Raw genomic sequence first — 21589 nt, 5'->3', positions numbered from 1 at the left:
CAAACTGAAAAAAAGCAAACTATATCTTTTCCAGCTAGAGATATGAAATTACAAGGATCCCATCTATAAGTATCGGGAAGATAATTTTACTCCCCACCCTGACCTAAAACCCTCACCTTATCTTCTCGTCTTCTCGACGCCTCCCCCCGGCCTCCCCGCTTCTCCTCGAATCCTACCGCTGCTGTTTTCTTGCTTCCTTGCGTGCTGGCGGAGCAAGAGGCGGCTATGGCCACCACAACTGACGCCGCCGCAGTCGCGCCCGTGGAAGAAGAGAACCCCGCCCCGGTGGCGGCGGAGGCGGCCGCTGAGGAGGACCCGACCAAGAAAGTCGAGCCGGCCATGGACATCACCACCGACGCCGCCCCAGTCGCGCCGCCCCTGGAGGACGAGAAACCGGCTCCAGCGGCGGGCGAGGAGGAGCCTCGGGAATATTCCGAGTCGAAGGAGATCAAGGCGGGTCGGGGAGAGGAGGAGGAGGTGAGATTGGAGGGGCACGGTGAGGGGTTTGGGGGTCCGGAGGCCGAGAACGGCGAGGCGAAGGGTGCCGGAGGAGGTGGTGACGGCGGGAAGGTGGAAGAGGCGGAGGAGGATGTTAAAGGTGTGAGCCAGGGCGCGGCGGAGGCCGAGAAGGACGACGTCGGCGGAGAAGCTGTGGCGGCGCCCGCGCCAGCCGTGGAGTCCAAGTCGGAGACCGGCGAATTGGGGGAGGAGGATGCTTCTCTGGCTTCCCCTGATGCGCCGGAAGGTGATGAGAAGGGTGGATTGCGGGAGGAGCAGGAGGAAGCAGGTGCTGCTGTGGAGGCCGAGGCTGTGGATAAGGTAGCGGATGACGGGCAGTCGGCAGTGGCCGAGGAGGAGAAGCGGGAACCGGAAGCTGCCAAGGGAGAGGAGGTAGTTTCTGGGGGTGGAGATGTTGGTGAATTGGGCGATGAGAAGGAGGTTGAGTTCTCTGCTAGGAGCATGGAGGTGACCAAACCAGAGGATAAGGTGCCTGTTGCTGAATCTAATGGTGAATTAGCTGACAAGAAGGGAGCCAGCGATGATGTGGTGGCTCTGGGAAGTGAAGAAGCCCTGGAAGAATCAACTAACAAGGGTGCCGATGTTGAAGACGAGGCCGCCAACCCTGAGCCAGCCAGCGAGCCGAGTCCAGTGGTAAGTTGAGCATCCTCAGTCTGGTTTTGTTGCTTACAGCGTTGATGCTAGTGGTGATGTAAACAAATTTAAATGATGCATCAATACAGGTTCTGAATGATGCAAGCGCAGAGGAGCCTGCTCCAGCATCTGCAGACAGTGTGATTGAGGATAGCCCTGAGAAAGGGCAGAATGCTGAAGGCCAGGATGCTGCCAGTGAAGCCCCAAAGGAATCAACTAACATGGATGCTGATCTAGAAGATGAGGCTGCCAAGGTTCAGCCATCCAGCGAGACGAGTCCAGTGGTAAGTGGGCGTACTCAATCTGATTTTGTTTCTTATAGCGTTGATGCTAGTGGTGATGTAGACAAATTTAAATGGTGCACCAATCCAGGTTGTGAATGATGGAAGTGCAGAGGAGCCTTCTCCTGCACGTACAGACAGTGTGATTGAGGATAGCCTGGAGAAAGAGCAGGCTGCTGAAGAGCAGGCTGCTGCCAGTGAAGCTGTGGAAGATGCTGGTGCCAAGAAACTCAAAGAGGTTGAAAATGGTGCTGCTGCTCCAGAGCTAGCTCCAGAATCAAGCAATGAATATAATGGTGCTGATGAGACTAAAGGTGCTACTGAGGTTGCTGACCATGAAGAGGAGGCTGGTGACAGTGACATAATTGAGGCAGAGGCTGTGGCAGATGTTGAGGATGGGGTTGGTAATGAGGCTGATGAGGATGATGATGGGGCAAACTCTGACACGAGTCCTGCGCGGGTTGCTATCTTAGAGAGCTCTGAAGCTGCAAAGCAGATCATGAAGGAGCTTGCAGAAGGATCCTCTCGTGGTAGTGTGTCTGGCTCAAGAGACTTCGCTGAAAGCATGGATGGGCAGATTATGCTTGATGATTCAGAGGATGATGATGATGACGATGAAGAAGATGGGGATGAGAAGGGATTTGATTCTGCTGCCCTGGCTGCCCTTCTGAAAGCGGCCACTGGTGGATCATCAGATGGGAATATCACAGTTGCTTCCCAAGATGGTTCTAGAATATTCACCATGGATCGACCTGCTGGTCTGGGTTCATCAGCAACTTCTCTGAGGCCTACTGCTCCTCGACAACCTGCTAGGCCAAACCCATTCAGCCCCTCGGAGCTTGCGGTTACTGCTGATCCTACTGAAGAGATGACTGAGGAAGAGAAGAAGTTGCATGACAAAGTTGAGTTGATTCGGGTGAAGTTTCTACGTCTGGTTTACAGGCTGGGAGCTACTCCTGAAGAAACAGTAGCAGCACAAGTTTTGTACCGTTTGAGCCTTGCTGAGGGTATCCGACACGGAAGGCAGACCAACCGAGCTTTCAGCCTTGATAATGCACGGAGGAAGGCCTTACTTCTTGAAGCAGAGGGAAAAGAGGATCTGGACTTCTCATGCAACATACTTGTTCTAGGAAAGGTTGGAGTTGGCAAAAGTGCAACTATCAATTCTATTTTTGGTGAAGAGAAGACCAGAACTGATGCCTTTAGCTCAGCGACCACCAATGTGCGGGAAATTGTTGGTGTTGTGGATGGCGTCAAGATTAGAATCATTGATACACCAGGCCTTCGATCCAATGTGATGGATCAAGGATCAAACAGAAAGGTTCTTTCTGCTGTCAAGAAATTTACCAAGAAATGTCCCCCGGATATTGTTCTGTATGTTGATCGTCTGGATAGTCTGAGCCGTGATCTCAATGATTTGCCTCTTCTGAAAACCATTACTGCTGTTCTTGGTTCATCCATATGGTTCAACGCCATTGTTGCGCTCACACATGCTGCCTCTGCTCCTCCTGAAGGCCTCAATGGTGCTCCCATGACATATGAAGTTTTGATGGCTCAGAGATCCCACATCATCCAGCAATCCATCAGGCAGGCTGCTGGAGATATGCGTTTGATGAACCCAGTAGCCCTTGTTGAGAACCATCCTTCTTGCAGGAGAAACCGTGAGGGCCAGAAAGTGCTTCCAAATGGCCAAAGCTGGAGGCATCAGATGCTGCTTTTGTGCTACTCATCAAAGATATTATCAGAAGCCAACTCACTTCTGAAGCTTCAGGACCCTAATCCTGGAAAACTCTTTGGGTTCCGTTTCCGCTCCCCGCCTCTTCCCTTCCTGCTGTCCTCACTCTTGCAGTCAAGAGCCCACCCCAAACTTTCTGCTGAGCAGGGTGGCAATGAAGGTGATTCTGATATTGAATTGGATGATTATTCTGATGTGGAACAAGATGATGAAGAAGAAGAATATGATCAGCTTCCACCCTTCAAGCCCTTGACCAAAGCTCAGCTTTTGAGGCTCACAAAGGAGCAGAAGAATGCATATTTTGATGAGTATGACTACAGGGTCAAGCTTCTCCAGAAGAAACAATGGAAGGATGAGATCCGCAGGTTAAAGGAGATGAAGAAGAGGGGGAAAACTGATCTGGATGATGATTATGGGTATGCTAATATCGCTGGTGAGAATGATCAGGACCCTCCTCCAGAGAATGTATCAGTTCCCTTACCTGACATGGTGCTGCCTCCTTCATTTGATTGTGATAATCCCACATACCGGTATCGCTTTCTGGAGCCAACTTCAACTGTCCTTGCAAGGCCTGTTTTAGATGCGCATGGGTGGGATCATGACTGTGGTTATGATGGAGTAAGCGTTGAAGAGACACTAGCTATCCTTAACAGGTTCCCAGCAAACGTAGCAGTTCAGGTCACCAAGGACAAGAAGGAATTCAGCATCCATTTAGACTCGTCCATTGCAGCAAAGCATGGAGATAATGCCTCATCTCTTGCTGGTTTTGATATCCAGACTGTTGGGCGGCAGCTTGCATATATTCTCCGTGGTGAGACCAAAATCAAGAATATCAAGAAGAACAAGACCACAGGAGGATTCTCAGTAACTTTCCTGGGCGACATTGTGGCAACTGGACTGAAGGTCGAGGACCAGCTCTCTCTTGGGAAGAGGTTGTCACTAGTTGCGAGCACTGGTATGATGAAAGCCCAAGGGGACACTGCATATGGAGCTAACTTGGAGGCACGCCTTAAGGATAAAGACTACCCAATTGGCCAGTCCCTGTCAACCTTGGGTCTTTCTCTGATGAAGTGGCGCCGGGACCTTGCTCTGGGTGCTAACTTGCAGTCACAGTTCTCCATCGGAAGGGGCTCGAAGATGGCGGTTCGACTTGGTCTGAACAACAAGCTGAGTGGGCAGATCACCGTCAGGACAAGCACCTCAGAGCAGGTTCAGATCGCACTTATGGGTCTCGTGCCGGTTCTAGCTTCCATCTACCGGAGCTTCCGGCCCAGTGAACCGTCGTTTGCTTATTAGCCTGTCAGGAACTACTTATTTGATCACCATATCATTTCTCATCCTTTACATATGAACCATATTTCCTGTCATTTCAGTTTACTCTTTTGTAATTGGCAGATTGTTCCTGTCATAATTTTGTCTGAAGAAGGTTGTGAGTTTTGTCTGGAACTATAGCTGAATAATGTCGAGGGATCTATTGTCCTTGTGGTTATCAATCTATTACAGTGTTGCTATTGCTAAAGGCTATTCTGTATAATCTGTCAATAGTTCTGCTTTGCTAATAGTGCTGATGTTGTGATTAATGTTACTAGCTGGCGAGAGCATGCCTTGCATCTGGCTGCTAACGTCTATGATCTTTGTGGTTATCAGTCTTTTATCGTTTTGAGATCCAGAAGTACTGGTGCTTAGACTGCTGGAGCAGCACATGTTTCTGCATATGCATCATACTGAAGACCTGAACTCTTTATGTTTATCAGTAGACAGTAGTTTAAGTGCATGCTTTTGCATCAGATTGTAGAGATGTCATTCAAGATGCATCGTGGATCCAGAAGTTTTACTCAGAATTTTTTACTTCTTGCTATGCTTCTTACGATGTGCTTCCTCTGCTTGGTGGAATTCTTGTGGTCAGATTCCTGCAGGCAGGCGATGGCAGTGTATGTGCCTGGAGATACTGCTGAGCTTTCCATCACTGTCACTTCATCCGGAGTTCAGTATTGCAACGTGAGCTATTCCCTGACCTATGCAATCCGTCCCCGCGGATAGTAGTTCTACGGCTCTTCGGTTCCCTGCTCTTTCTAACAACTGCACCATCAACATCTTAACTAAACCGTGTGGTGGTATAATTATTTGAGTGCTGGTTCGTTCTTGCTAGAGCATTCTTTGGGATTTCAAATTCATGTTCACGAATAACCTTCAATAACCTCTCTCCTCGGATTATGAGAAGAAGCATCTAGAAAATTTAGCTCGACCCCGTCCAGCTCTTTTTTCAGATTTTTTTATTTTTTCTTTTATGAATTTGCAAAAATAAATAGGCGATCCAAAAATTTGCAGAAATGGACCCCTACCGACGGATCAAACGGCTACCACCGTCTCAACCGGCAGTAAAAGAAGTTACCGGCGGGTGAAACGGCGATAACTTTGTGCGTGCGCCACGTCAGCTGCCAAATCCGCTTACCGCTGTCTGATTCGGCGGGTGGCACACAAGTTGCTGTGGCGCGTGGGACGAGGCAGTTTTTGTCGGATGGCACGACGGTATCCGGTTTCCGCCGGATCAGGGGGAGGTAACAGGGCGACGCCGATTCAAACGGCTGGAGCGGGATGTTACCATCGCCTGATTCGGCGGTAGCTAGCCCGCGCCTTTAAAATGAGCAGAGCGGTTGGGGGACGGGCGTGCGCTGCTCATTCGTGACCGAAGAAACTGAGAGACAGGGAGGGAGGAGAGGAACCAGGAGAGAAGAGGAAGAAAGGGAGGGAGGAGAAGAGAAAGAAGGGGGAGAGGAGAGGAGAGGAGGGGACAAGAGAGGGAGGGGAGTAGGGTGGAGATTGAAGCTTGGATCTTCACTTCGCTTGAGGTATTATCAGAAATCTCCTAGTTTAGCTTAACTCGTAGTTGGTAGATGTAGTAGTTGATATGCTATATAAATGGTGTAGTGTTTAGTATTAGATGAAATCTAGGTGTTCATATGAGACATAGAAAAATACATGTTTGTCGGTATAGTGGATTTAGCTTAGTTATTTATGTTATAGTAAAATTAGTTTGTTGATTTATTTAGATAAATTTAAGAGGAATATTATTTTTATATAGTTATTCAGAATGTAGGTGTTTTTGGGGTTAGTTGAAATTATTACATTTAGTTATAAGTTTTGTTCATGTCGTGCGTATCTTTATATAGTTTTTCAGAATGTAGTTGTAATTAGGGTTAGTTAAATTTAGTAATTTAGTAATGCTCTCTGTTGGTGTCATGTATATTGATAGGGTAAAGTAAAATTAATTTGTCTTTAAAATTGTTATCATTTGCAATGCACGAGTTAGATTTTGTTGAAATGTAGGTGTTGTTGGAGTTAGTTAAATTAAGAATATTTAGTAATAATATCTGTTCATATCGTGTATATTGACAGGCATGTCGGAAAGTTTATTTTTTCAAGTGTTCTATGGTCCGGGAGAGGTTAGATATAGTCAAGAAGAGGTAGATTTGTTTGAATTTCAATCGTTCTGCAAGCAATTACCAAGAGTCAAGAGAGAGGACTTAGGCTTCAATATGCAACTGGCTATTTAAGGCTTTCAATCTTGATAGAGATCAAGTTGACCTGTCTGTTAGGGCTGTAGTGAAGTTTCGAACAGACATAATATTTTGGGAGTTGATGCCGATTGAAGAAACCTAGAACTGGAGAGCCTATGTAAATGCTTGTACTCAACACGGTTTACCGTTAATATTGTTTGTTGAAGTATTCTAGAAGATTGGGTCTAGCAGTCAGTTGCAACAAGAAGTCGGGGGTGGGGAAGTTATAGGCAAGGAACGTGTGGAGGTTATTGATAGGCAAACTGAAGAAGATACTGAAGATGGGGTAGAAGAAGAAGATGCAGAGGATGAAGAGGCACCCCGTGAGTCAAATGGCAAGGCTAATGAGGGGGAAGACATCCCTAGGTTAGTTGAGCAGGTAGAGAGGGAAGGAGAAGAGGACCTTCGTGCCATGGATGATGACTCGTCAGATGAGAAGAGGATTTAGTGTAGCAGGACCGTCTTCATGTGGACTCCGTGTGGACGACTTAGGTGCGTCATCAATACATGTATTCTATTCCATTGCAAATACGGATCGAAATTGACAATAACACTTCTTGGTTCGATAACAGCACGGGTGGACGAGATCCAGAGGACGAGTTCCGCATGGGTGGACTCCTTTTTCAGCTATGATGCTGAGAAAATAGGTCCTTCGTAGTTGGGTGATGTGCTAGTGCCTCTGACATAGGGCTACACCCAGGAGTTTGCGACACTAGTTGCAGACACACCAGGACGTCCGACTCGCGAGGTTTCCCCTCCGGAGCCCTTTACGTAGACCGGCTGCAGACCAGAGCAGCGCAGCGGGCCGCGAGACGTGGTCTTGGTGCTGTGCGTCACAAGCGAGGACGCATTTAGTCCATAGGGCCTCCTTTATCTTTTGTAGGCTGGTGCAGGCTATAATATGTATGATGCTGTAGACTATGATGTGCACTCTTTTGCAGACTACATAATGCAGGTCAGTGCAGAGACTTTGATAGGTAGGCCGGTGCAGACTATGATGTCCATGTATGTTCTTTTCCTTTTGCCATTATGGACATGGTGTATGGACCATGTCACTAGAGTTCTATATATCAGACGTTCAGGCAACACTCAAACGCACTACTACCACTTCCCAACCCTAATGCAACACTTGTAGTGAGGTTGCGTCTCCCTCTAAGAAATATCGTTGTGGAGGGATGATCAAAATGGGATTCCACCATGGAATGAGCGCCCCAAATGCCACTGCGGGTTTCGTGCATGGTTGCAAGTATGGGAGGATCGAGTATCTAGGAGGAAGAAGGGGTGTAGGTACTTCAAGTGTCCAGACATTGATGATAATTTTAAGGTTAGTCCGTTCATAAACATTTTAAATATATTTTCTATGTACCAGAACGTAGAACTAATCACGAATGAAGATGAACATGTAGGCATGCACATTTATGGAATGGATCGACACTAGACCTTTAGGGGAGGTGGGCATAATCCTAGTGGTGCTAGAGACCAAAGCCCAATACTATGGTAGGCTGGAAGCGGCTCGAGATGAGGCATGTTTTGCTCGGCTCGAGCAAGAGCGACACATCTGCCAACAACAGATCCATTTGAAGGGCAAGTAGGATGAGCTGCAGAGGCAGCGTGACCAGTTAGGTGCTCAAGAGCAGCACTGAAATGAAAGGAGGAAGAATTCGAAGCTCGTCAGGTGCAACTCCTCCAGGAAGAAGAGCGACAGAAGAAGATGAAGAAGCAGGAGGCAGAATGTTCCACCAAAATAGCAAGGAAGGGGAAACTACCATGGTTTACCTAGTAGAACATTAGTTGTGATCCGCCAATTTACATTACCTAAGGCATTTTATCGTGCTCTTTAGGTTTATCATGTTGGGCGCCTCAATTGCCATTGTATTGTTGTTTGTACCGTGATAACATTTTATCTCCATGCTTCAAGTACTTAGATTCCACACTATTCCCATTATACTGCTCTGCTACCAGTACAGTACTAAAATAGTGCTAATCCACTGTTGACGTGAACCGTTATTGAAAAGCTTACACTATAGACTACAAAGACCCTAAATGTGAGCCTTCTCAGGCAGATGCAACTCGACACTGAGCCCTACGTCCCTGCACTTGCAAAGCCTATACCTAGCCTTTTTCAGGATGATTGAACACGACGAGGTACTGAACACATGGGGGCACAGTGCATCTCCATCTCAACACTCCTTATATTGGACCTCCCTCTCCCGTCTCCTTCCATACTACTGAGCAGGAGGAAAAACAATGGTATCCGCAAGAGGGAGAGGTCGTGGGAGGAGGGGAAGAGGACGGGATGCTCCTATTCCCATCATCACTTGGTTAGGTTCTTTTGACCCAACCGAGTATGAGGCATCCCTCAATGACTTCCCTTTGTATGATAGGACTAACTACACCCCTCCAAACTACCTTAGGTCTTATGATGACCGCCATGATGCGTGGCCAATGTGTCACCATGACGTGGCTTGTGTCGTCCAGCTGTTTGATGGCTACGGTGATGGAAGCCGGCGTTTCTTTCGATGCCTGTATGACTTGGTGAGTCAAGTTATTACTTCCTTACTCTTACTAAGCTTTTCGTACTACAAATTGACATCATGTTCAGTCTTATCTCGATGAAGGAAACTGCCGCTATGCGAAGTGGGTCGATTCTCCACTTCTTGAGCCAACCCAAGAGTACATCCACTACCTTAAGTGCAAGATCTTTAACCTCGAGTGTGAGGTGGAGGATTTTCAATCCGAAGTTGATGCAAATCCTTGAGCAGTTAACATCGCAGGTGACTTGATTTATATCGATCCATGGTGCAAGTGCCCCTACCACCACAACAAAGATCGCCCCTCGTCTCCGCCATCCTCTAAGGGTGCTGGCTACTATGAGGCTGGGCCCTCCCAGCTCTTGCAAAGCCAGTTCTACTAGAAAGTAGAGATGACTCTATCCCCGGCTATTTCAATTACCTAAGGCATGTTAGGTTTAACAATGACACATGTTTAGGATAGCATTCATGCTGCACATGACACTGCAATATATAATTAATTGTTCACTCTAGAGTCGTTGGTGTTCATATGTTGTGCACGAATTTCATTTCTATCTGTTGTAATTTCGCTGGAAACAGCTATGTATCTAATGGCCGGGAGTTAATTCATTTTCAATTATTTCCTCGAAGCGCTCTACCTCTCTCAAATTAGGAAGTTTCATATTGCAACCAATAGTGACATATTCGAATATTTAGTGCTTCCAATGTAACTTGATATTTTTTTAACTCGGAGAAAAAATTACACAAAAACAAAAAAAATCTAACTTATAGCTGTTTCAACCGGCTATAGCTGCCTCCACGCAATGCAATTGGCGGTTGGAGTGAAGGGGCTAGCTGAAACGGCGGTAGTCGGCTACCGCCATTTGAAACGGCGGTAGCTAGCTCCTCCCCTCCAACCGCCATTTCAACTGACGGTAGCACCCTTTTAATTTTTTTTACCTACCGCTGTTTGATCCGGTGGTAAAGGTCTATTTCTGCAAATTTTTGGATCGGCTATTTATTTCTGCAAATTCGTAAAAGAAAAAATATACAAATAAAAATTTCCTTTTTTCGCAAAGAATTGTAAAGGCCCAGGCCCACGAGGCAGGCAGCCCGACCCAAGAGATGTCAGCTAGAAGTCGGCCGAGCACCCAGCCAGAAAACCCTTGCGCCCTCTCGATCGGTTCCATAGTAACAACCTTACAACCTCAAGCGGCGACTCATGGAGGACATCCGCGGGCTGCTCTGGAGGCAGCAAAGTAGGAGCCAGCTGATCCCAAGTCGGGGATAATTGAGCCCCCCGTGGGAGAGGAGGTGAATGAGGAGAGGGCGGCAGAGGCGATGCCGTGGATGATGCGGACAGCGACGACGACATGAATGGTTGGGACGAGAATGGTGACCCGTATCTGCCATTCATCGCGCCCTGGCATCGGCCGGCAGTACCTTGCACTGCAGGTAACGAAAAACCTCACCTCAACCCAATTTCTTTTTAAAAAAAACTTCGGTATTTTTGGAGACTCCACACCGCGTAACCTGTTTTTGTAGACCAAAGAGAACGCCCATCATAAATTTGTAACACATCTACTAAGACCTTTCCAAAAACTGTAGAAACTATATTGTTATGAATTGAATGACGGTTGCAAAATCATGGTGTCAAAAAATATGGGTTTTGCATCAACAACATTCATGCAGTTCCTTAGAAAGAAGAGTTTGTACAGACCAGACTAACCAGCTGAATATACACAACTGTTGTTTTTACAGGAGGAAGCTATACGATAGAGGAAGCAGAAGAAATAGCTGAATCTGCCCGCAAAAGGAATGGCGGCCTGATGGCAGAATGGGTTGAAATGGCTAACAACAATATGACTCCTTTGCCCGCTTTTCGAAGTGATCCAAATTAGCTCCTTGAGCAAAGGCGATCCAAATTGGCTCTCTTGTATGCGCAAGTTTGCTGACAATTCAAAGTGAAGCTCTGCACACACAAATGGTACCTAAATGGAATCCACGGCATCAATTTTTCATTTGGTAAGTGAATTTGTGAGGTACACGCCAATTTGTGAATCCTTTTGGAAATTCCAACACCGCACAAAGTTCACATTTTTTGTTGAAAGGTGACCAATGATGGTCTGGCGGCAAGAAGTAATAAACGTGAGAGACCTAGGTCGAGGGCCACAATGACAATGACGGGCAGCGTCTGTACTATCGCTCCATGCTGATGTACCATTGGTTTAGGCTCAAAACACCGAGCCTGGAACCACGATGCAATTGACATGCATTTGTAGCACACGTAAGGCAAGGTGCACTGTTGTCGGTTGATGCACAGGATGGACTCTTATCTTATTTTTCGTGAATGAGTATACAGAGCAATTATCTCTTTTAGGATTGATGGGAAAGATAATCAGATTTGGTTAATGAGAAAAAGACAAGATAATCTAACCGATAAACTCCAATACTTGATTGTAAAGTTATATGACACTGTAAGCTAGTGGGAAGGTCACATTGCATCTCCAAGTGCTTCTTCTTCATTGATGTACCGATGAAAATAACCTTTCTTAAAATGGCTATAAAGTGTGCTCTTCTTCACACCGAGCACATTAGCAAGATCCTGGATGGTTTTGCGCTCTCTCAAAGGCACAGTTTTGATTGCTTCCATGTCTATTTTTATTTCTTTGTGACCACAATTTTTAACCAACTTGTTTTTCACACCTTCTATACCACCATAATCCTGTCCATTGCGCCACACCCTTAGCACAGCTCTAAGTGGTACATCAAATTTCAGGGCAACAGCCTTGGAAACTCCATGGTGCAGTACGGGAGGATGTGTCTTCGCCAACAACTCTAGATATAGGGCGACCTTCAAGTCATCCGAGTAGTATCTCCGTTTCTTCACATTTGAACCTGCACAAAGCAAATCAAAATTTAAAATGTAAAAAGGCCCAATCCAGATGGTGAGATAAATGTGGTCGCTGTCTACTGTAGCACGTCTGGCAAACATAAACAGAATATAGTATCAAGAGGAAAAAGAAAAAAAAATCCATAGTACTAAATAAATATGTTGTTTATGTCTAGTGTTAGTGTACCACAGCCGACAATAGGATCAAAGGGTGCTGTATCAAGTAATGAAACAATCCACGGCACATAACTTTCAGGTAACTTTCTGAATTTTTAGTTTTGGTAACATGCAGGTTTTTTATGAACTTTCTGAATTTTTGCATTAATTAACATGAAACCGACTTCTGAATTTTTCAGGTCAAGGAAAACATGCGAAAGAGTATTGAACTTGCAGCAGGGTCAAGACATGACCAGTCTGCAACTAGGAGCCATGATACAAGAACTGAAACTGATACATGAGCTACAACTTCTGTACCTAGTACGACTGCTGGAAAATGAGGGGAAATGAAGTAAAGTGAACACTGAAACCATCAATTGATTAGTTTGAAAACAGACGACATCTAAAAACAAAGAGATGCTGATCTGAAATCAAAACTGACAACAATAGTACTTACCCTGATCTGCAGCAGCATTACCTCCTACTCCGTGTCCCATAGATCCAACCACATCTTGCTCATTTGCATCATCTAAAAAGCAAAGAGAGGCGCTCAAGAAGTTCTATCTCTCCGAAAACAAAGAGAAGCGCAGACACAGCTCAAGAAATCCACCTACCCTGCTGGCCGGCAGCATTCTCATCCCCTCCTTCTGAAGCTACTCCGTCTCCTTGTTCTTCTGCAGGTAACGTGCGCACGACGCAAAATGGGAAACAAAGTCACAGCAGGGAGCAAACGTAAATAGGCACCGGCGTCTAGTTCATGCAGTTGACGATTATTACCTCCATCTCCTTCGAAGTCTAGTTCATGCGCAGGAGCATCCCAATCCGGAATGTCGTTACAATCTATGGGATTGTTTAGGTCCAAAACGGGAGGCGGCTCAAGGTTGAGGTCAAAGGGATGTGCCGCCATTGCTGTTCTACACCTCATAGGCTCCTACTGCAAGCATAGGGAGAGGAGGCGGTGGAGAGATGATTTCATCGGGAAAGAAGGCGACACATATAGGTAATGGCGCTGTTGGTTCCAACGCGTGAGAAAACGCTTCGTTGCCTGGGTATTTGATTTAATTTCATGGCCATGATATTGATCGCTGATTACTCCCTCCGTCTCAAATGATACGTCATTTTAACTTTTAAATATAGTGTATATCTAGATGCATATAAACATCTATGAATTTAAAAAAGTCAAAACGACTTATAATTTGAAACGGATTTCCTTTGAAAATGGCTTCCGACGACCTCATGGACAAGCTCGGTGCCGCCGCCGCCGAGAAGGTCATCTTCGTGGTCCCTGACAGCGAGTTTGTGCGCCGAGGGTGAAAAATGGCGTGGCGTATGGTGCAAAAAGAGTCCGGCGCAGCAAACACAAAAATAAGCGGATTCGAACCTGGAATTCGTAGCTCTGGGCCGGATGTCCTCATTCGGCTTTCTAAAATCAAGGTCCATCAAAATTAACCACTTAATTATAGGTAGTTACAGCTAGAATTACATCAAGTTGCACTTTACATGGAATGGAGGGACTATATGTTTATGCGGGCACAATAGAAAATTAGCACTATACTAACCTCTCCTTAGGATGTAAGATTCTGTTCAAAATACCAGTTTTTTCCAAGACTGGAGAGTGGAGAGGGTAGTTAGAAAGGATCCATTCTAATCAACTTTGCTAATACTCCATCCGTCCCAAATAATTATTCATTTTAACTTTTCTAAGATACATAGCAAAAATTATATATCGCCAAAATAAGGGTCTGTTTTCTTCCACCTTGCTAAACTTTAGATGCTAAAGTTTAGCAACTTTGAGCTACTAAACTGCAAAACACTCTTGCTAAAACTTGCTAAAAGGTGGGCTGGACAATATATACCCCTCATTTATTGCTTGTCTCCCTCCTCCTGCGCACCTTTAATAAGGGTAGATAGGTCCTTTTACAGCTCATTAAATGCCTTTTAGCAAGAGTATCCAAACAGCCCTCCTCCTGCGCATCTTTAATAAGGGTAGATAGGTCCTTTTACAGCTCATTAAATGCCTTTTAGCAAGAGTATCCAAACAGCTTTGCTAAAGTTTAGCAACTTTTAGCATCTAAAGTTTAGCAAGGTGGAAGAAAACAGGCCCTAAATAGTATTTTGAAACTTCTGAAACTGAGGGAGTAATACAAAAATGATTTATTAGTTTCTATGTTATATTTTTGGGGCTCTGTACAGGGCCTGCACTCTCGGTAAAATGAGTAGGATTGCCTCTGATTGTTAGCAGATTTTTGATTATCAAACTATACAAGAAAAGACACAGGAAACTGCATTTGAGAGGAGACAGAGAAGCCTTCTTAATCTACACAGAATTTACCCGATTAACACAATCTGAACCCATTATTCCAGCTAAAGAAGACCACACGAGATCGGCCTGTTATTCCACACATTCACACTACAGAAAGCTCAACTTTTCTCCACTGATCCGGCTCCTTTGCCCTCAAGATTCTCCATTGCTGAAGCCAGATAGCTGTCGCAGTAACCGGGTGGCTCGTGGATGAAGCACGAGATCACATCGCGCAGGGTCACAACACCGACAACCTCAAGGTCATCATCCACTACATATATACGGTGGGTTATTCTTGATGCAATGCTGTCGATAACGCTACCAAGGGAAGTGTCAGGGGCACAGGTGGGTGGTGGCTTCACCAGGCAGTTGTTCCCTGAATCAGGAAGAGTGGAGCCTAAAGTCTTCATGAATTCGATGATGGTAAGTTGCCTGTATTGAAGAATCATTAAGGAGATGAGGGACATATAGTAACAAAGGATCACAAGATAAGATGGACTGATACCTGAAATTCGAAAATAAGTCAGGTCTAAGCAACAGAAAGCGAATATCCCTTATGCTCACACTGCCAACAAGTTTCCTTTTGGGACCTTCCACTACTGGTACACCACCAATTTTTTTATCCTTCATGCACTTGAAAGCTTCTAATATTAGATCATCACTCTTCACGGTGATAACCTAAATAAAACACAAAATATATCAGCATTTACAAATATCTGTTGCAGACCAAATACACAAAGATGTTAATATTATAATATTCCACAGCTTGCAGGTGTAAAATTAATCAGAATATTATAGCCTTGGGGGACTGGCTCTTGCATTAAAAGAGTGGAATTTAATTGAACAAGCAATTTAAGGAGACAAAATAACCTCATCAATCGACATAAAAGGAAGTCCCAAGTCTGAAAGAGGAAGTGCAGAAATGTAGTCAAACCAATCCCTTCCTTTACACTCCTGGAGTCCTTTGACAACGCCAGTCTGAGTAATAAAGTTCCTGATAACAGGTTTGTCAGGCTCAATCACTGGGACATTTCTCAATCTGTACTTGGAGAGCAACAGTAGTACAGTAAGCATGGAACTGTCCAATGTAATGGGGATGAAAGGAGACCAGTGGTATGACTCTACAATTGATTGAACCTGCAATAACGTGAGAATGATTGAATGAGTACAGGCTAGCAGGAATTAAAACAAAATTATCATCATGCAATGTTCATCTAAAGTAAAGGGCCTCAACAGTCAACAGATGGCTGAAGTTTCTTAGCAACAAACCACAGAGTTAACTCTATGGTAACAAAAATTCAGTATATCGAATCAGTGAAACATTCACTCAAACTTCACATGGATGGATTCTTAAATTGATTAATTTTGGATACAGCAGATTTACTATTATCCATGAAGTGCATAAGTGCTTAACAATTCAAGATAGATTGGATGCCTTACTGTTGTTGATTTGAAAGGTTCTTGTTCAAGCAAAACTTTGTAGAAATCTTCTCCTAAGTGATCTGCAGCAGCTAAACCATCCTTTGCGACACCCTTTTCAGCAGTTAACCCACCAGCAACAGCAGCCCCTACTGCAGCTGCAGTCAAGCCAGCCACTGCCGCTGGGCCAGTTGCACCCAATGCTGCAACCCCCATTGCACCAACAGCACCCATTCCAACTCCTGCAGCAGTTGCCGATCCAGCAGACAGAGCAACAGAAGCAAGCTCAGCATTTTCTAGTACCCAACGGATGATTGCCGAATAATCAATAACACCAAGATACCGCCCTTGCCAATCAGCTGGGGCCACAGGTTCCGGATTCAGCACAGGAGCTGCCCTTATGTTGTTTTCTGAGAGAATCCTCAAAGCCTCAAGAACAGAGGTGTCACCATGAATTTCAATCACTGCTCAGAAGAACATTGCGAATTACGGACAGTACAGCAAAAAAGATGGAATATACAAGATATACAACAATTGAGTAGATCTGCTTGGCAGAAGGTAGTACCTCGGCCAGCAGGAACCTCAGGGAAGGATGAGACTGGAATCTGAGCAAAGGCAGCGGTCAGTGATTCTTGCAAAGACAGTGGGAGCTTCTTTTTGGATTGGATAGCCTCAAAGTAGGCATCGCAGCTTGGGAACTCTGCATTTTCCTTGGATTGATCCATGCCTACAAGAAAACATACATCATTTATCACCAACTATTACAGGTGCAGAACGAGAAGCATCAAGACAAGTTTGCCAGCATACTCAAGTAATGAATATAATTAACTCTGTTTGCAGGAACTACATCTAAATCAGACACCCCCTCTGAAGGATAGGGTGGCATTCCTATTATGGCATTACAACGAACACCCTACTGTCGTGGTTCGAACCTGAAACCATTAACCATCTATCTAAATCATCCCAAACCTCACAAGGCAAAGAATCAAGAAGAAATTCCATCCACTTTCGTACCCATGGAATCACATAGATCGACAGTTAACCACAGTACCACCAGAGCACATCCGTATCACCTTGGGCCTGGATGCAGGAGTAGAGCCCTCGAGAAGCGCCGCCGCCTCCCGGGCCAGGGACAAGGATTGGGACGGAGGACGGACCGGGGCGGATGTGGTTTTGGCGGATCTGCAACCCCTGTTCCCGTGGCTCCGGGTGTTCTTGGACGGTGATGGGAATTTGGAAACGGTGAGCGGCAGCTTTCTCTCTTGGCTGCAATCCAGGGGCAGGCAGGGCCGCAGGGGGCGCGGGGATGTGGTGGATGGGAGGAGAGGCGAGGCGACACGAGTCTGCGGAACGCAAGATGGCGAGAAATGGGAACATGTACATTCTTTTTCTATTGGGCCGGGCTTGTCATGTCAAGAGAGGCCTACAATCCCACGATTGGGCTGACCCAACAAATATAAAGCCTGCCTGCGTCATAAAACGTTACTCATTTGTTTGTTTGACAACAAATACCGACTGCACCCAGTATTATACATTCGTGGCTGTTTGCATCGAATATTTAAAAATATAAAGGGAGCACATAGAAAATGTAGGATATGATATTAGATAGTAGTATCAGTTCATATGTGCTCCAATTGAATACTTAGCCTCTAAATGACCTCTAATGAAAAGCAATTGTAAAAATCGCATCAATCCAGATTTATGTGTAGAGCATTTACATCGAGCGGTGGATATTTGTCTGCTGCGCAGGAATTGCAGACGAAAATCAGCAAGAAGCATAATTATCGTATTAATGCCATGCAATGCCCAAAGGAAACTCGACATCTTTTGCATCATGTGAGAACAAACCAATTAAAATGTTGTTACAATCTACTCGCAAAAAAATGTTGTTACAATCAGAAGTATCAATTAGGTGTAAACGAATGAACAAATGAAATGGAACGGGATAAATCAACAATGTCACAACTTTTTACAGCCTCCTCGTTTATTTGACATCGGATGGGTTAGTAGGGAGGTGCCAATAGGTCAACAAGTCGTTGATGCTTCTTCCACCGCACTGCTCACCGACGTAGCTCGCGACGGCGGCCATCACCGCCGCCCGGAACTTGGGGTCGGCGACCGCCTTCTGCATGATGTTGGCCATCGGGACGGCGTTCTGGCTCGGCGCCGCGGCCGGCGCGCCGCCGGAGACAGCCACGACGCCGCTCGACGGATAGCCTCGCGGCGGCAGCACGGCCACGGGCCGCGCCAGCAGCGGCGCTTCCTCGTTCGCGCGCCCCCAGTCAGCGGTCGTGGCTGTGCCCGTCGCATCCCGCGGCGCAGATGCCAACGACGACGCGAGGATGGCGGACGCCATCGCGGCGGCGTAGGGCGTGAGCGGGTGGTTGTGGGCGCCGTCGTAGGTGGTGACCAGCACGGACATGTCCTGCGCGCACCGCTGCACCTTCTTCCTGACGGGGCAGTCGGGCGCGCCGGTGCAGCGGTAGTAGGCGCGCGGGCACGGGTTGCCCTTGGCCACCTTCTGCCCGTACTTGCGCCACTGGCACCCGTCGTTCACCGTCGCCGCGCTGCACCGCGCCCTGAACGAGACGCGGTCCGCCGCCGGCCTCCCCTGCGGCGGCAGCAGCGCCTTCTTGCTGTCACCGTGGTCGTCGCTTGCCGCCCTCGGACGCTTGGTGCCGGAGACTACGGCGCGGAGTACCTGTGGCTCGCCGCTGTCGCAGCGCAACCCAAGGGCCAGATCGGCGGTGGCGTCGTCACCGGCGTGCGCTCGCAGCTTCGCGTCGATGCCATCCCTTCCTGTGGCGCGGCAACTTGCGCCCGTCGCGTTCGTCGGCCCCAGGCTAAGCGTGAGAAATGGGCCGGCCGGTTCGTCGACCAAGTTGATCTGGACATATATGTATGATATATTTTTCCGTAAATTGAGCAAATTACAGTGAAGATCTTTTTGTGGCCAAATTGAATCGACAAGCTGATTCTCATCACTAACAAAGTAAATAGATCCGAAACATAAAAGCAAATTGAGTTGCAGAAATGAGAAGCTGGTGGCCGTTTTAATTACCTTCTCTGGTCCTCCCATCAGCTCCTTGAAAACAAGGGTCTTGAGCTCCATCAACAAGCACTTTCCAATCTTCTCCTGTACTGCCTTGTACCTTTGCACTTTTTCAGCATATGCAGCCTGCAGGCTCTCTTGTGTCTCTCCATATATAGGCGGCCTAGTACCTGAAAATGTCAAAGCTGACCTAACTGCTACCGACTGCTACTCAGAAAAGATTGTAAAAAAAGATGAATTAGTGCAAAAACACGGCAAGGTAACGACGACATGTTAAGCGATTGATTAGTTCGTTAATCTCGGCGGTGGAGACGTGACTGCTTTGGTCATCGGAGTCTGACACGCTTCGTGCCTTCGTCCTCTCTCGCACACGCGCGTGCGCGTGTGTGCATGGTCTTCGTCAACTCGGTCCTGATCCGGCAGCAAGTTGGTAACAAATGAATGAAATTCTTCAAATGGATTTCAAATAAATAAATCTATTAATTATTTGGGGTTGGGAGGCCTGTTCGGGTTAAGAGTACGTAGTTGACCAAATCTGGGGTAGAATTATTGTCCCTCTGCTCGATTGCCAGTTTGAAATAAATTAAGGGGGTGTTTGGATACGAGGTGCTAAACTTTAGCAGTGTCGGATGTTCGGATGCTAATTATGAGGACTAAATATGAGCTAATTATAAAACTAATTGCAGAACCCCTATGCTATTTCGCGAGACGAATCTATTAAGTCTAATTAATCCATCATTAGCAAATGGTTACTGTAGCACTACATTGTCAAATCATGAACTAATTAGGCTTAATAGTTTCGTCTCGCGAATTAGACTCCATCTGTGCACTTAGTTTTGTAATTAACCTATGTTTAATACTCCTAATTAGCATCCAAACATCCGATGTGACATGTGCTAAACTTTAGCATGGGGTAAGATACCCCTAAGTTTCTCAAGAGGTGTTACGTATAGGAGCAATTCATTTGAGGAGTGTCTTGCTATAATTTTACTCCAACTCCTCGGAGCCGGCGGCGCCAGGCACGCATCGATCTGTACTCGCATGCAGCACTACGTACTGGTCTTTGCTGGCGACCAATGCAACAAGGCATGCTCGTTTTCCATGCATTCAACTTTTAACAAGGCGTGCGTTCGGGTGAAAGAATCACGTGAAAAATGCTTTTATTATTAGGATGACTCGCAACATGTACACACTCTTTGTCTTGCCTTGGCATGTTTTTCATTAAAAGGAAAGAAGCAAATTACAGATGGTAGTAGTGTCATCTGGAAGCGATGACCTGGGCAGTTTAGGATTAGTTCGATATTACATTTGCACTATTGAGCAACCAAGAACAGGATTACTACTTGGGACAGACAAAGCAAAAGGCGCTAAGCAACTGAATCGTCCAGCAACCCAGGCAGACGCCTCCTCTGTAATAGCATGCACGAGCTGCATCACAGTCTTCTCGTGTCCGTTGAAAGTGCGAGTATTACGTTCCAACCAGATGGACCAATAGGCCAAGATCACCATAGAGTCAAAGGATTTCCTAGCAGCCTTGTCAACTCGTCTCCTTGAGTTCGTCCACCAGGCAGCCAAAGATCGGTCTGCGGATGATGGAGCCAGCGCTTGCCAGTTTACCCGTGTAAGTACCGAGTGCTATACTTCCTTTGTATAAGAGCAGCTCACGACCAAATGGTTGATGGTTTCCGGTCGTCCTGTAGGTTATATCTCTTGCGCCTTGCCGCCGTCCAGCAGCGACCATGGAGTGCGAGGCACACGAAGAACTTGAACTTACTAGGTGCACGTATCTTCCAAAGGATCTTTGCTTCGGGTATCTCATGTTGGCCAATGAAGAAAGCTCTGTTACGCTGACGATGTTGTGAAACATTGGTCCTCAGTCCACTTCCAAAGCACCCTATCCCAAGAGCCTTCATCAAGTGTCACCATTTCCAACTTCTCCCAAATGTTCAGGTAGTCAAGAAGTACCTGTACCGTGAGCGTGCCTGAAATGTCCTTTACCCATTTCCTGAGACCTTCATAAACCGTTCGCTTTTTTCGGATTCGTGGACCAACTGCTTGGGTCAAGCATGGCGCAATCTCTGCAATGGAGCATCCATCTATCCATCTGTTTGTCCAAAACAGGGTCTGTTTCGCATCTATAACCCGGACTGACGTGGAGTTAAACATATCAGCTACCGGAGCTTCCACTTTGTCTGGTAGGGAAAGCCAAGAACGAGATGTGTCTGTTCTTTTCAACCAAAGCCAGCACATACGGAGTGCGTAGCCCATGATTTCAAGGTTTGTGATCCCTAGCCCACCAAGATCAGGCGGTCTGCAAACCTTCGGCCAGGCCAGTGTCCTCCTGAAACCATCTCGGTTCCTCTCCATAAGAAGGCTCATCTACACTTGTCAATACTTTTGATGACCCATGGAGACAAGGATATTGCAATTGCTGTATGAATTGGTACCGCTGGCATTTTTACCTTAACCAGAACCGCACGACCCGCTTTGCTCATCAATCGTGCCCTCCATGTTGGTAGTCCAGTAGTAATC

The 21589-nt window shown here is 46.3% G+C and overlaps 3 protein-coding genes across 5 annotated transcripts; 1 reads left to right on the top strand and 2 right to left on the bottom strand.

Moving 5' to 3' along the window:
* Positions 1-85: 85 nt before the first annotated feature.
* On the top strand, positions 86-4695 carry LOC101755028 (translocase of chloroplast 159, chloroplastic). 2 transcript variants are annotated; one of them, XM_004969335.3, is made up of 3 exons: positions 86-1152; positions 1242-1436; positions 1525-4695. In XM_004969335.3, exons 1-3 carry the CDS (start codon positions 226-228, stop codon positions 4462-4464), a joined length of 4062 nt encoding a protein of 1353 aa, XP_004969392.1. In that variant the 5' UTR covers positions 86-225; the 3' UTR covers positions 4465-4695. The 2 variants fall into 2 exon arrangements, with proteins under 2 accessions (XP_004969392.1, XP_004969394.1); XM_004969337.3 differs by lacking the exon at positions 1242-1436.
* Positions 4696-14486: 9791 nt separating this feature from the next.
* Positions 14487-17343, bottom strand: LOC101754352 (SNF1-related protein kinase regulatory subunit gamma-1-like). Of its 2 annotated transcripts, none has more exons than XM_004969333.2 (6): positions 17020-17343; positions 16571-16732; positions 16027-16469; positions 15457-15723; positions 15092-15264; positions 14487-15018 (listed from the first exon to the last, which is right to left on the bottom strand). In XM_004969333.2, exons 1-6 carry the CDS (start codon positions 17021-17023, stop codon positions 14706-14708), a joined length of 1362 nt encoding a protein of 453 aa, XP_004969390.1. In that variant the 5' UTR covers positions 17024-17343; the 3' UTR covers positions 14487-14705. The 2 variants fall into 2 exon arrangements, with proteins under 2 accessions (XP_004969390.1, XP_004969391.1); XM_004969334.2 differs by having other exon boundaries at positions 17079-17343.
* A 503-nt stretch (positions 17344-17846) lies between these two features.
* On the bottom strand, positions 17847-19162 carry LOC101778562 (probable WRKY transcription factor 31). The gene is made up of 2 exons (XM_012846235.2): positions 19067-19162; positions 17847-18892 (listed from the first exon to the last, which is right to left on the bottom strand). Exons 1-2 carry the CDS (start codon positions 19115-19117, stop codon positions 17990-17992), a joined length of 954 nt encoding a protein of 317 aa, XP_012701689.1. The 5' UTR covers positions 19118-19162; the 3' UTR covers positions 17847-17989.
* Between the last annotated feature and the right edge of the window lie 2427 nt (positions 19163-21589).

Source organism: Setaria italica, chromosome V, assembly GCF_000263155.2.
Source record: "Setaria italica strain Yugu1 chromosome V, Setaria_italica_v2.0, whole genome shotgun sequence".
In the NCBI taxonomy this organism is placed as follows: Eukaryota; Viridiplantae; Streptophyta; class Magnoliopsida; order Poales; family Poaceae; genus Setaria; species Setaria italica.
The sequence above is the reverse complement of the archived record's forward strand: the minus strand, read 5'-3'. Positions and strand labels throughout refer to the sequence as shown.

Bases quoted from the DNA above. Each gene is read 5' to 3' on its own strand.
- LOC101755028 (XM_004969335.3), top strand. From the start codon at position 226: ATGGCCACCACAACTGACGCCGCCGCAGTCGCGCCCGTGGAAGAAGAG. The intron at 1,153-1,241 runs GTAAGTTGAGCA...GCATCAATACAG, and splicing joins CCAGCGAGCCGAGTCCAGTG to GTTCTGAATGATGCAAGCGC. The intron at 1,437-1,524 runs GTAAGTGGGCGT...GCACCAATCCAG, and splicing joins CCAGCGAGACGAGTCCAGTG to GTTGTGAATGATGGAAGTGC.
- LOC101754352 (XM_004969333.2), bottom strand. The intron at 15,724-16,026 runs GTAAGGCATCCA...ACGTTATTGCAG, and splicing joins AACCTTTCAAATCAACAACA to GTTCAATCAATTGTAGAGTC. The intron at 15,265-15,456 runs GTTATTTTGTCT...TGTTTTATTTAG, and splicing joins CTTTTATGTCGATTGATGAG to GTTATCACCGTGAAGAGTGA.
- LOC101778562 (XM_012846235.2), bottom strand. From the start codon at position 19,117: ATGGAGCTCAAGACCCTTGTTTTCAAGGAGCTGATGGGAGGACCAGAG. The intron at 18,893-19,066 runs GTAATTAAAACG...ATATATGTCCAG, and splicing joins TGATGGGAGGACCAGAGAAG to ATCAACTTGGTCGACGAACC.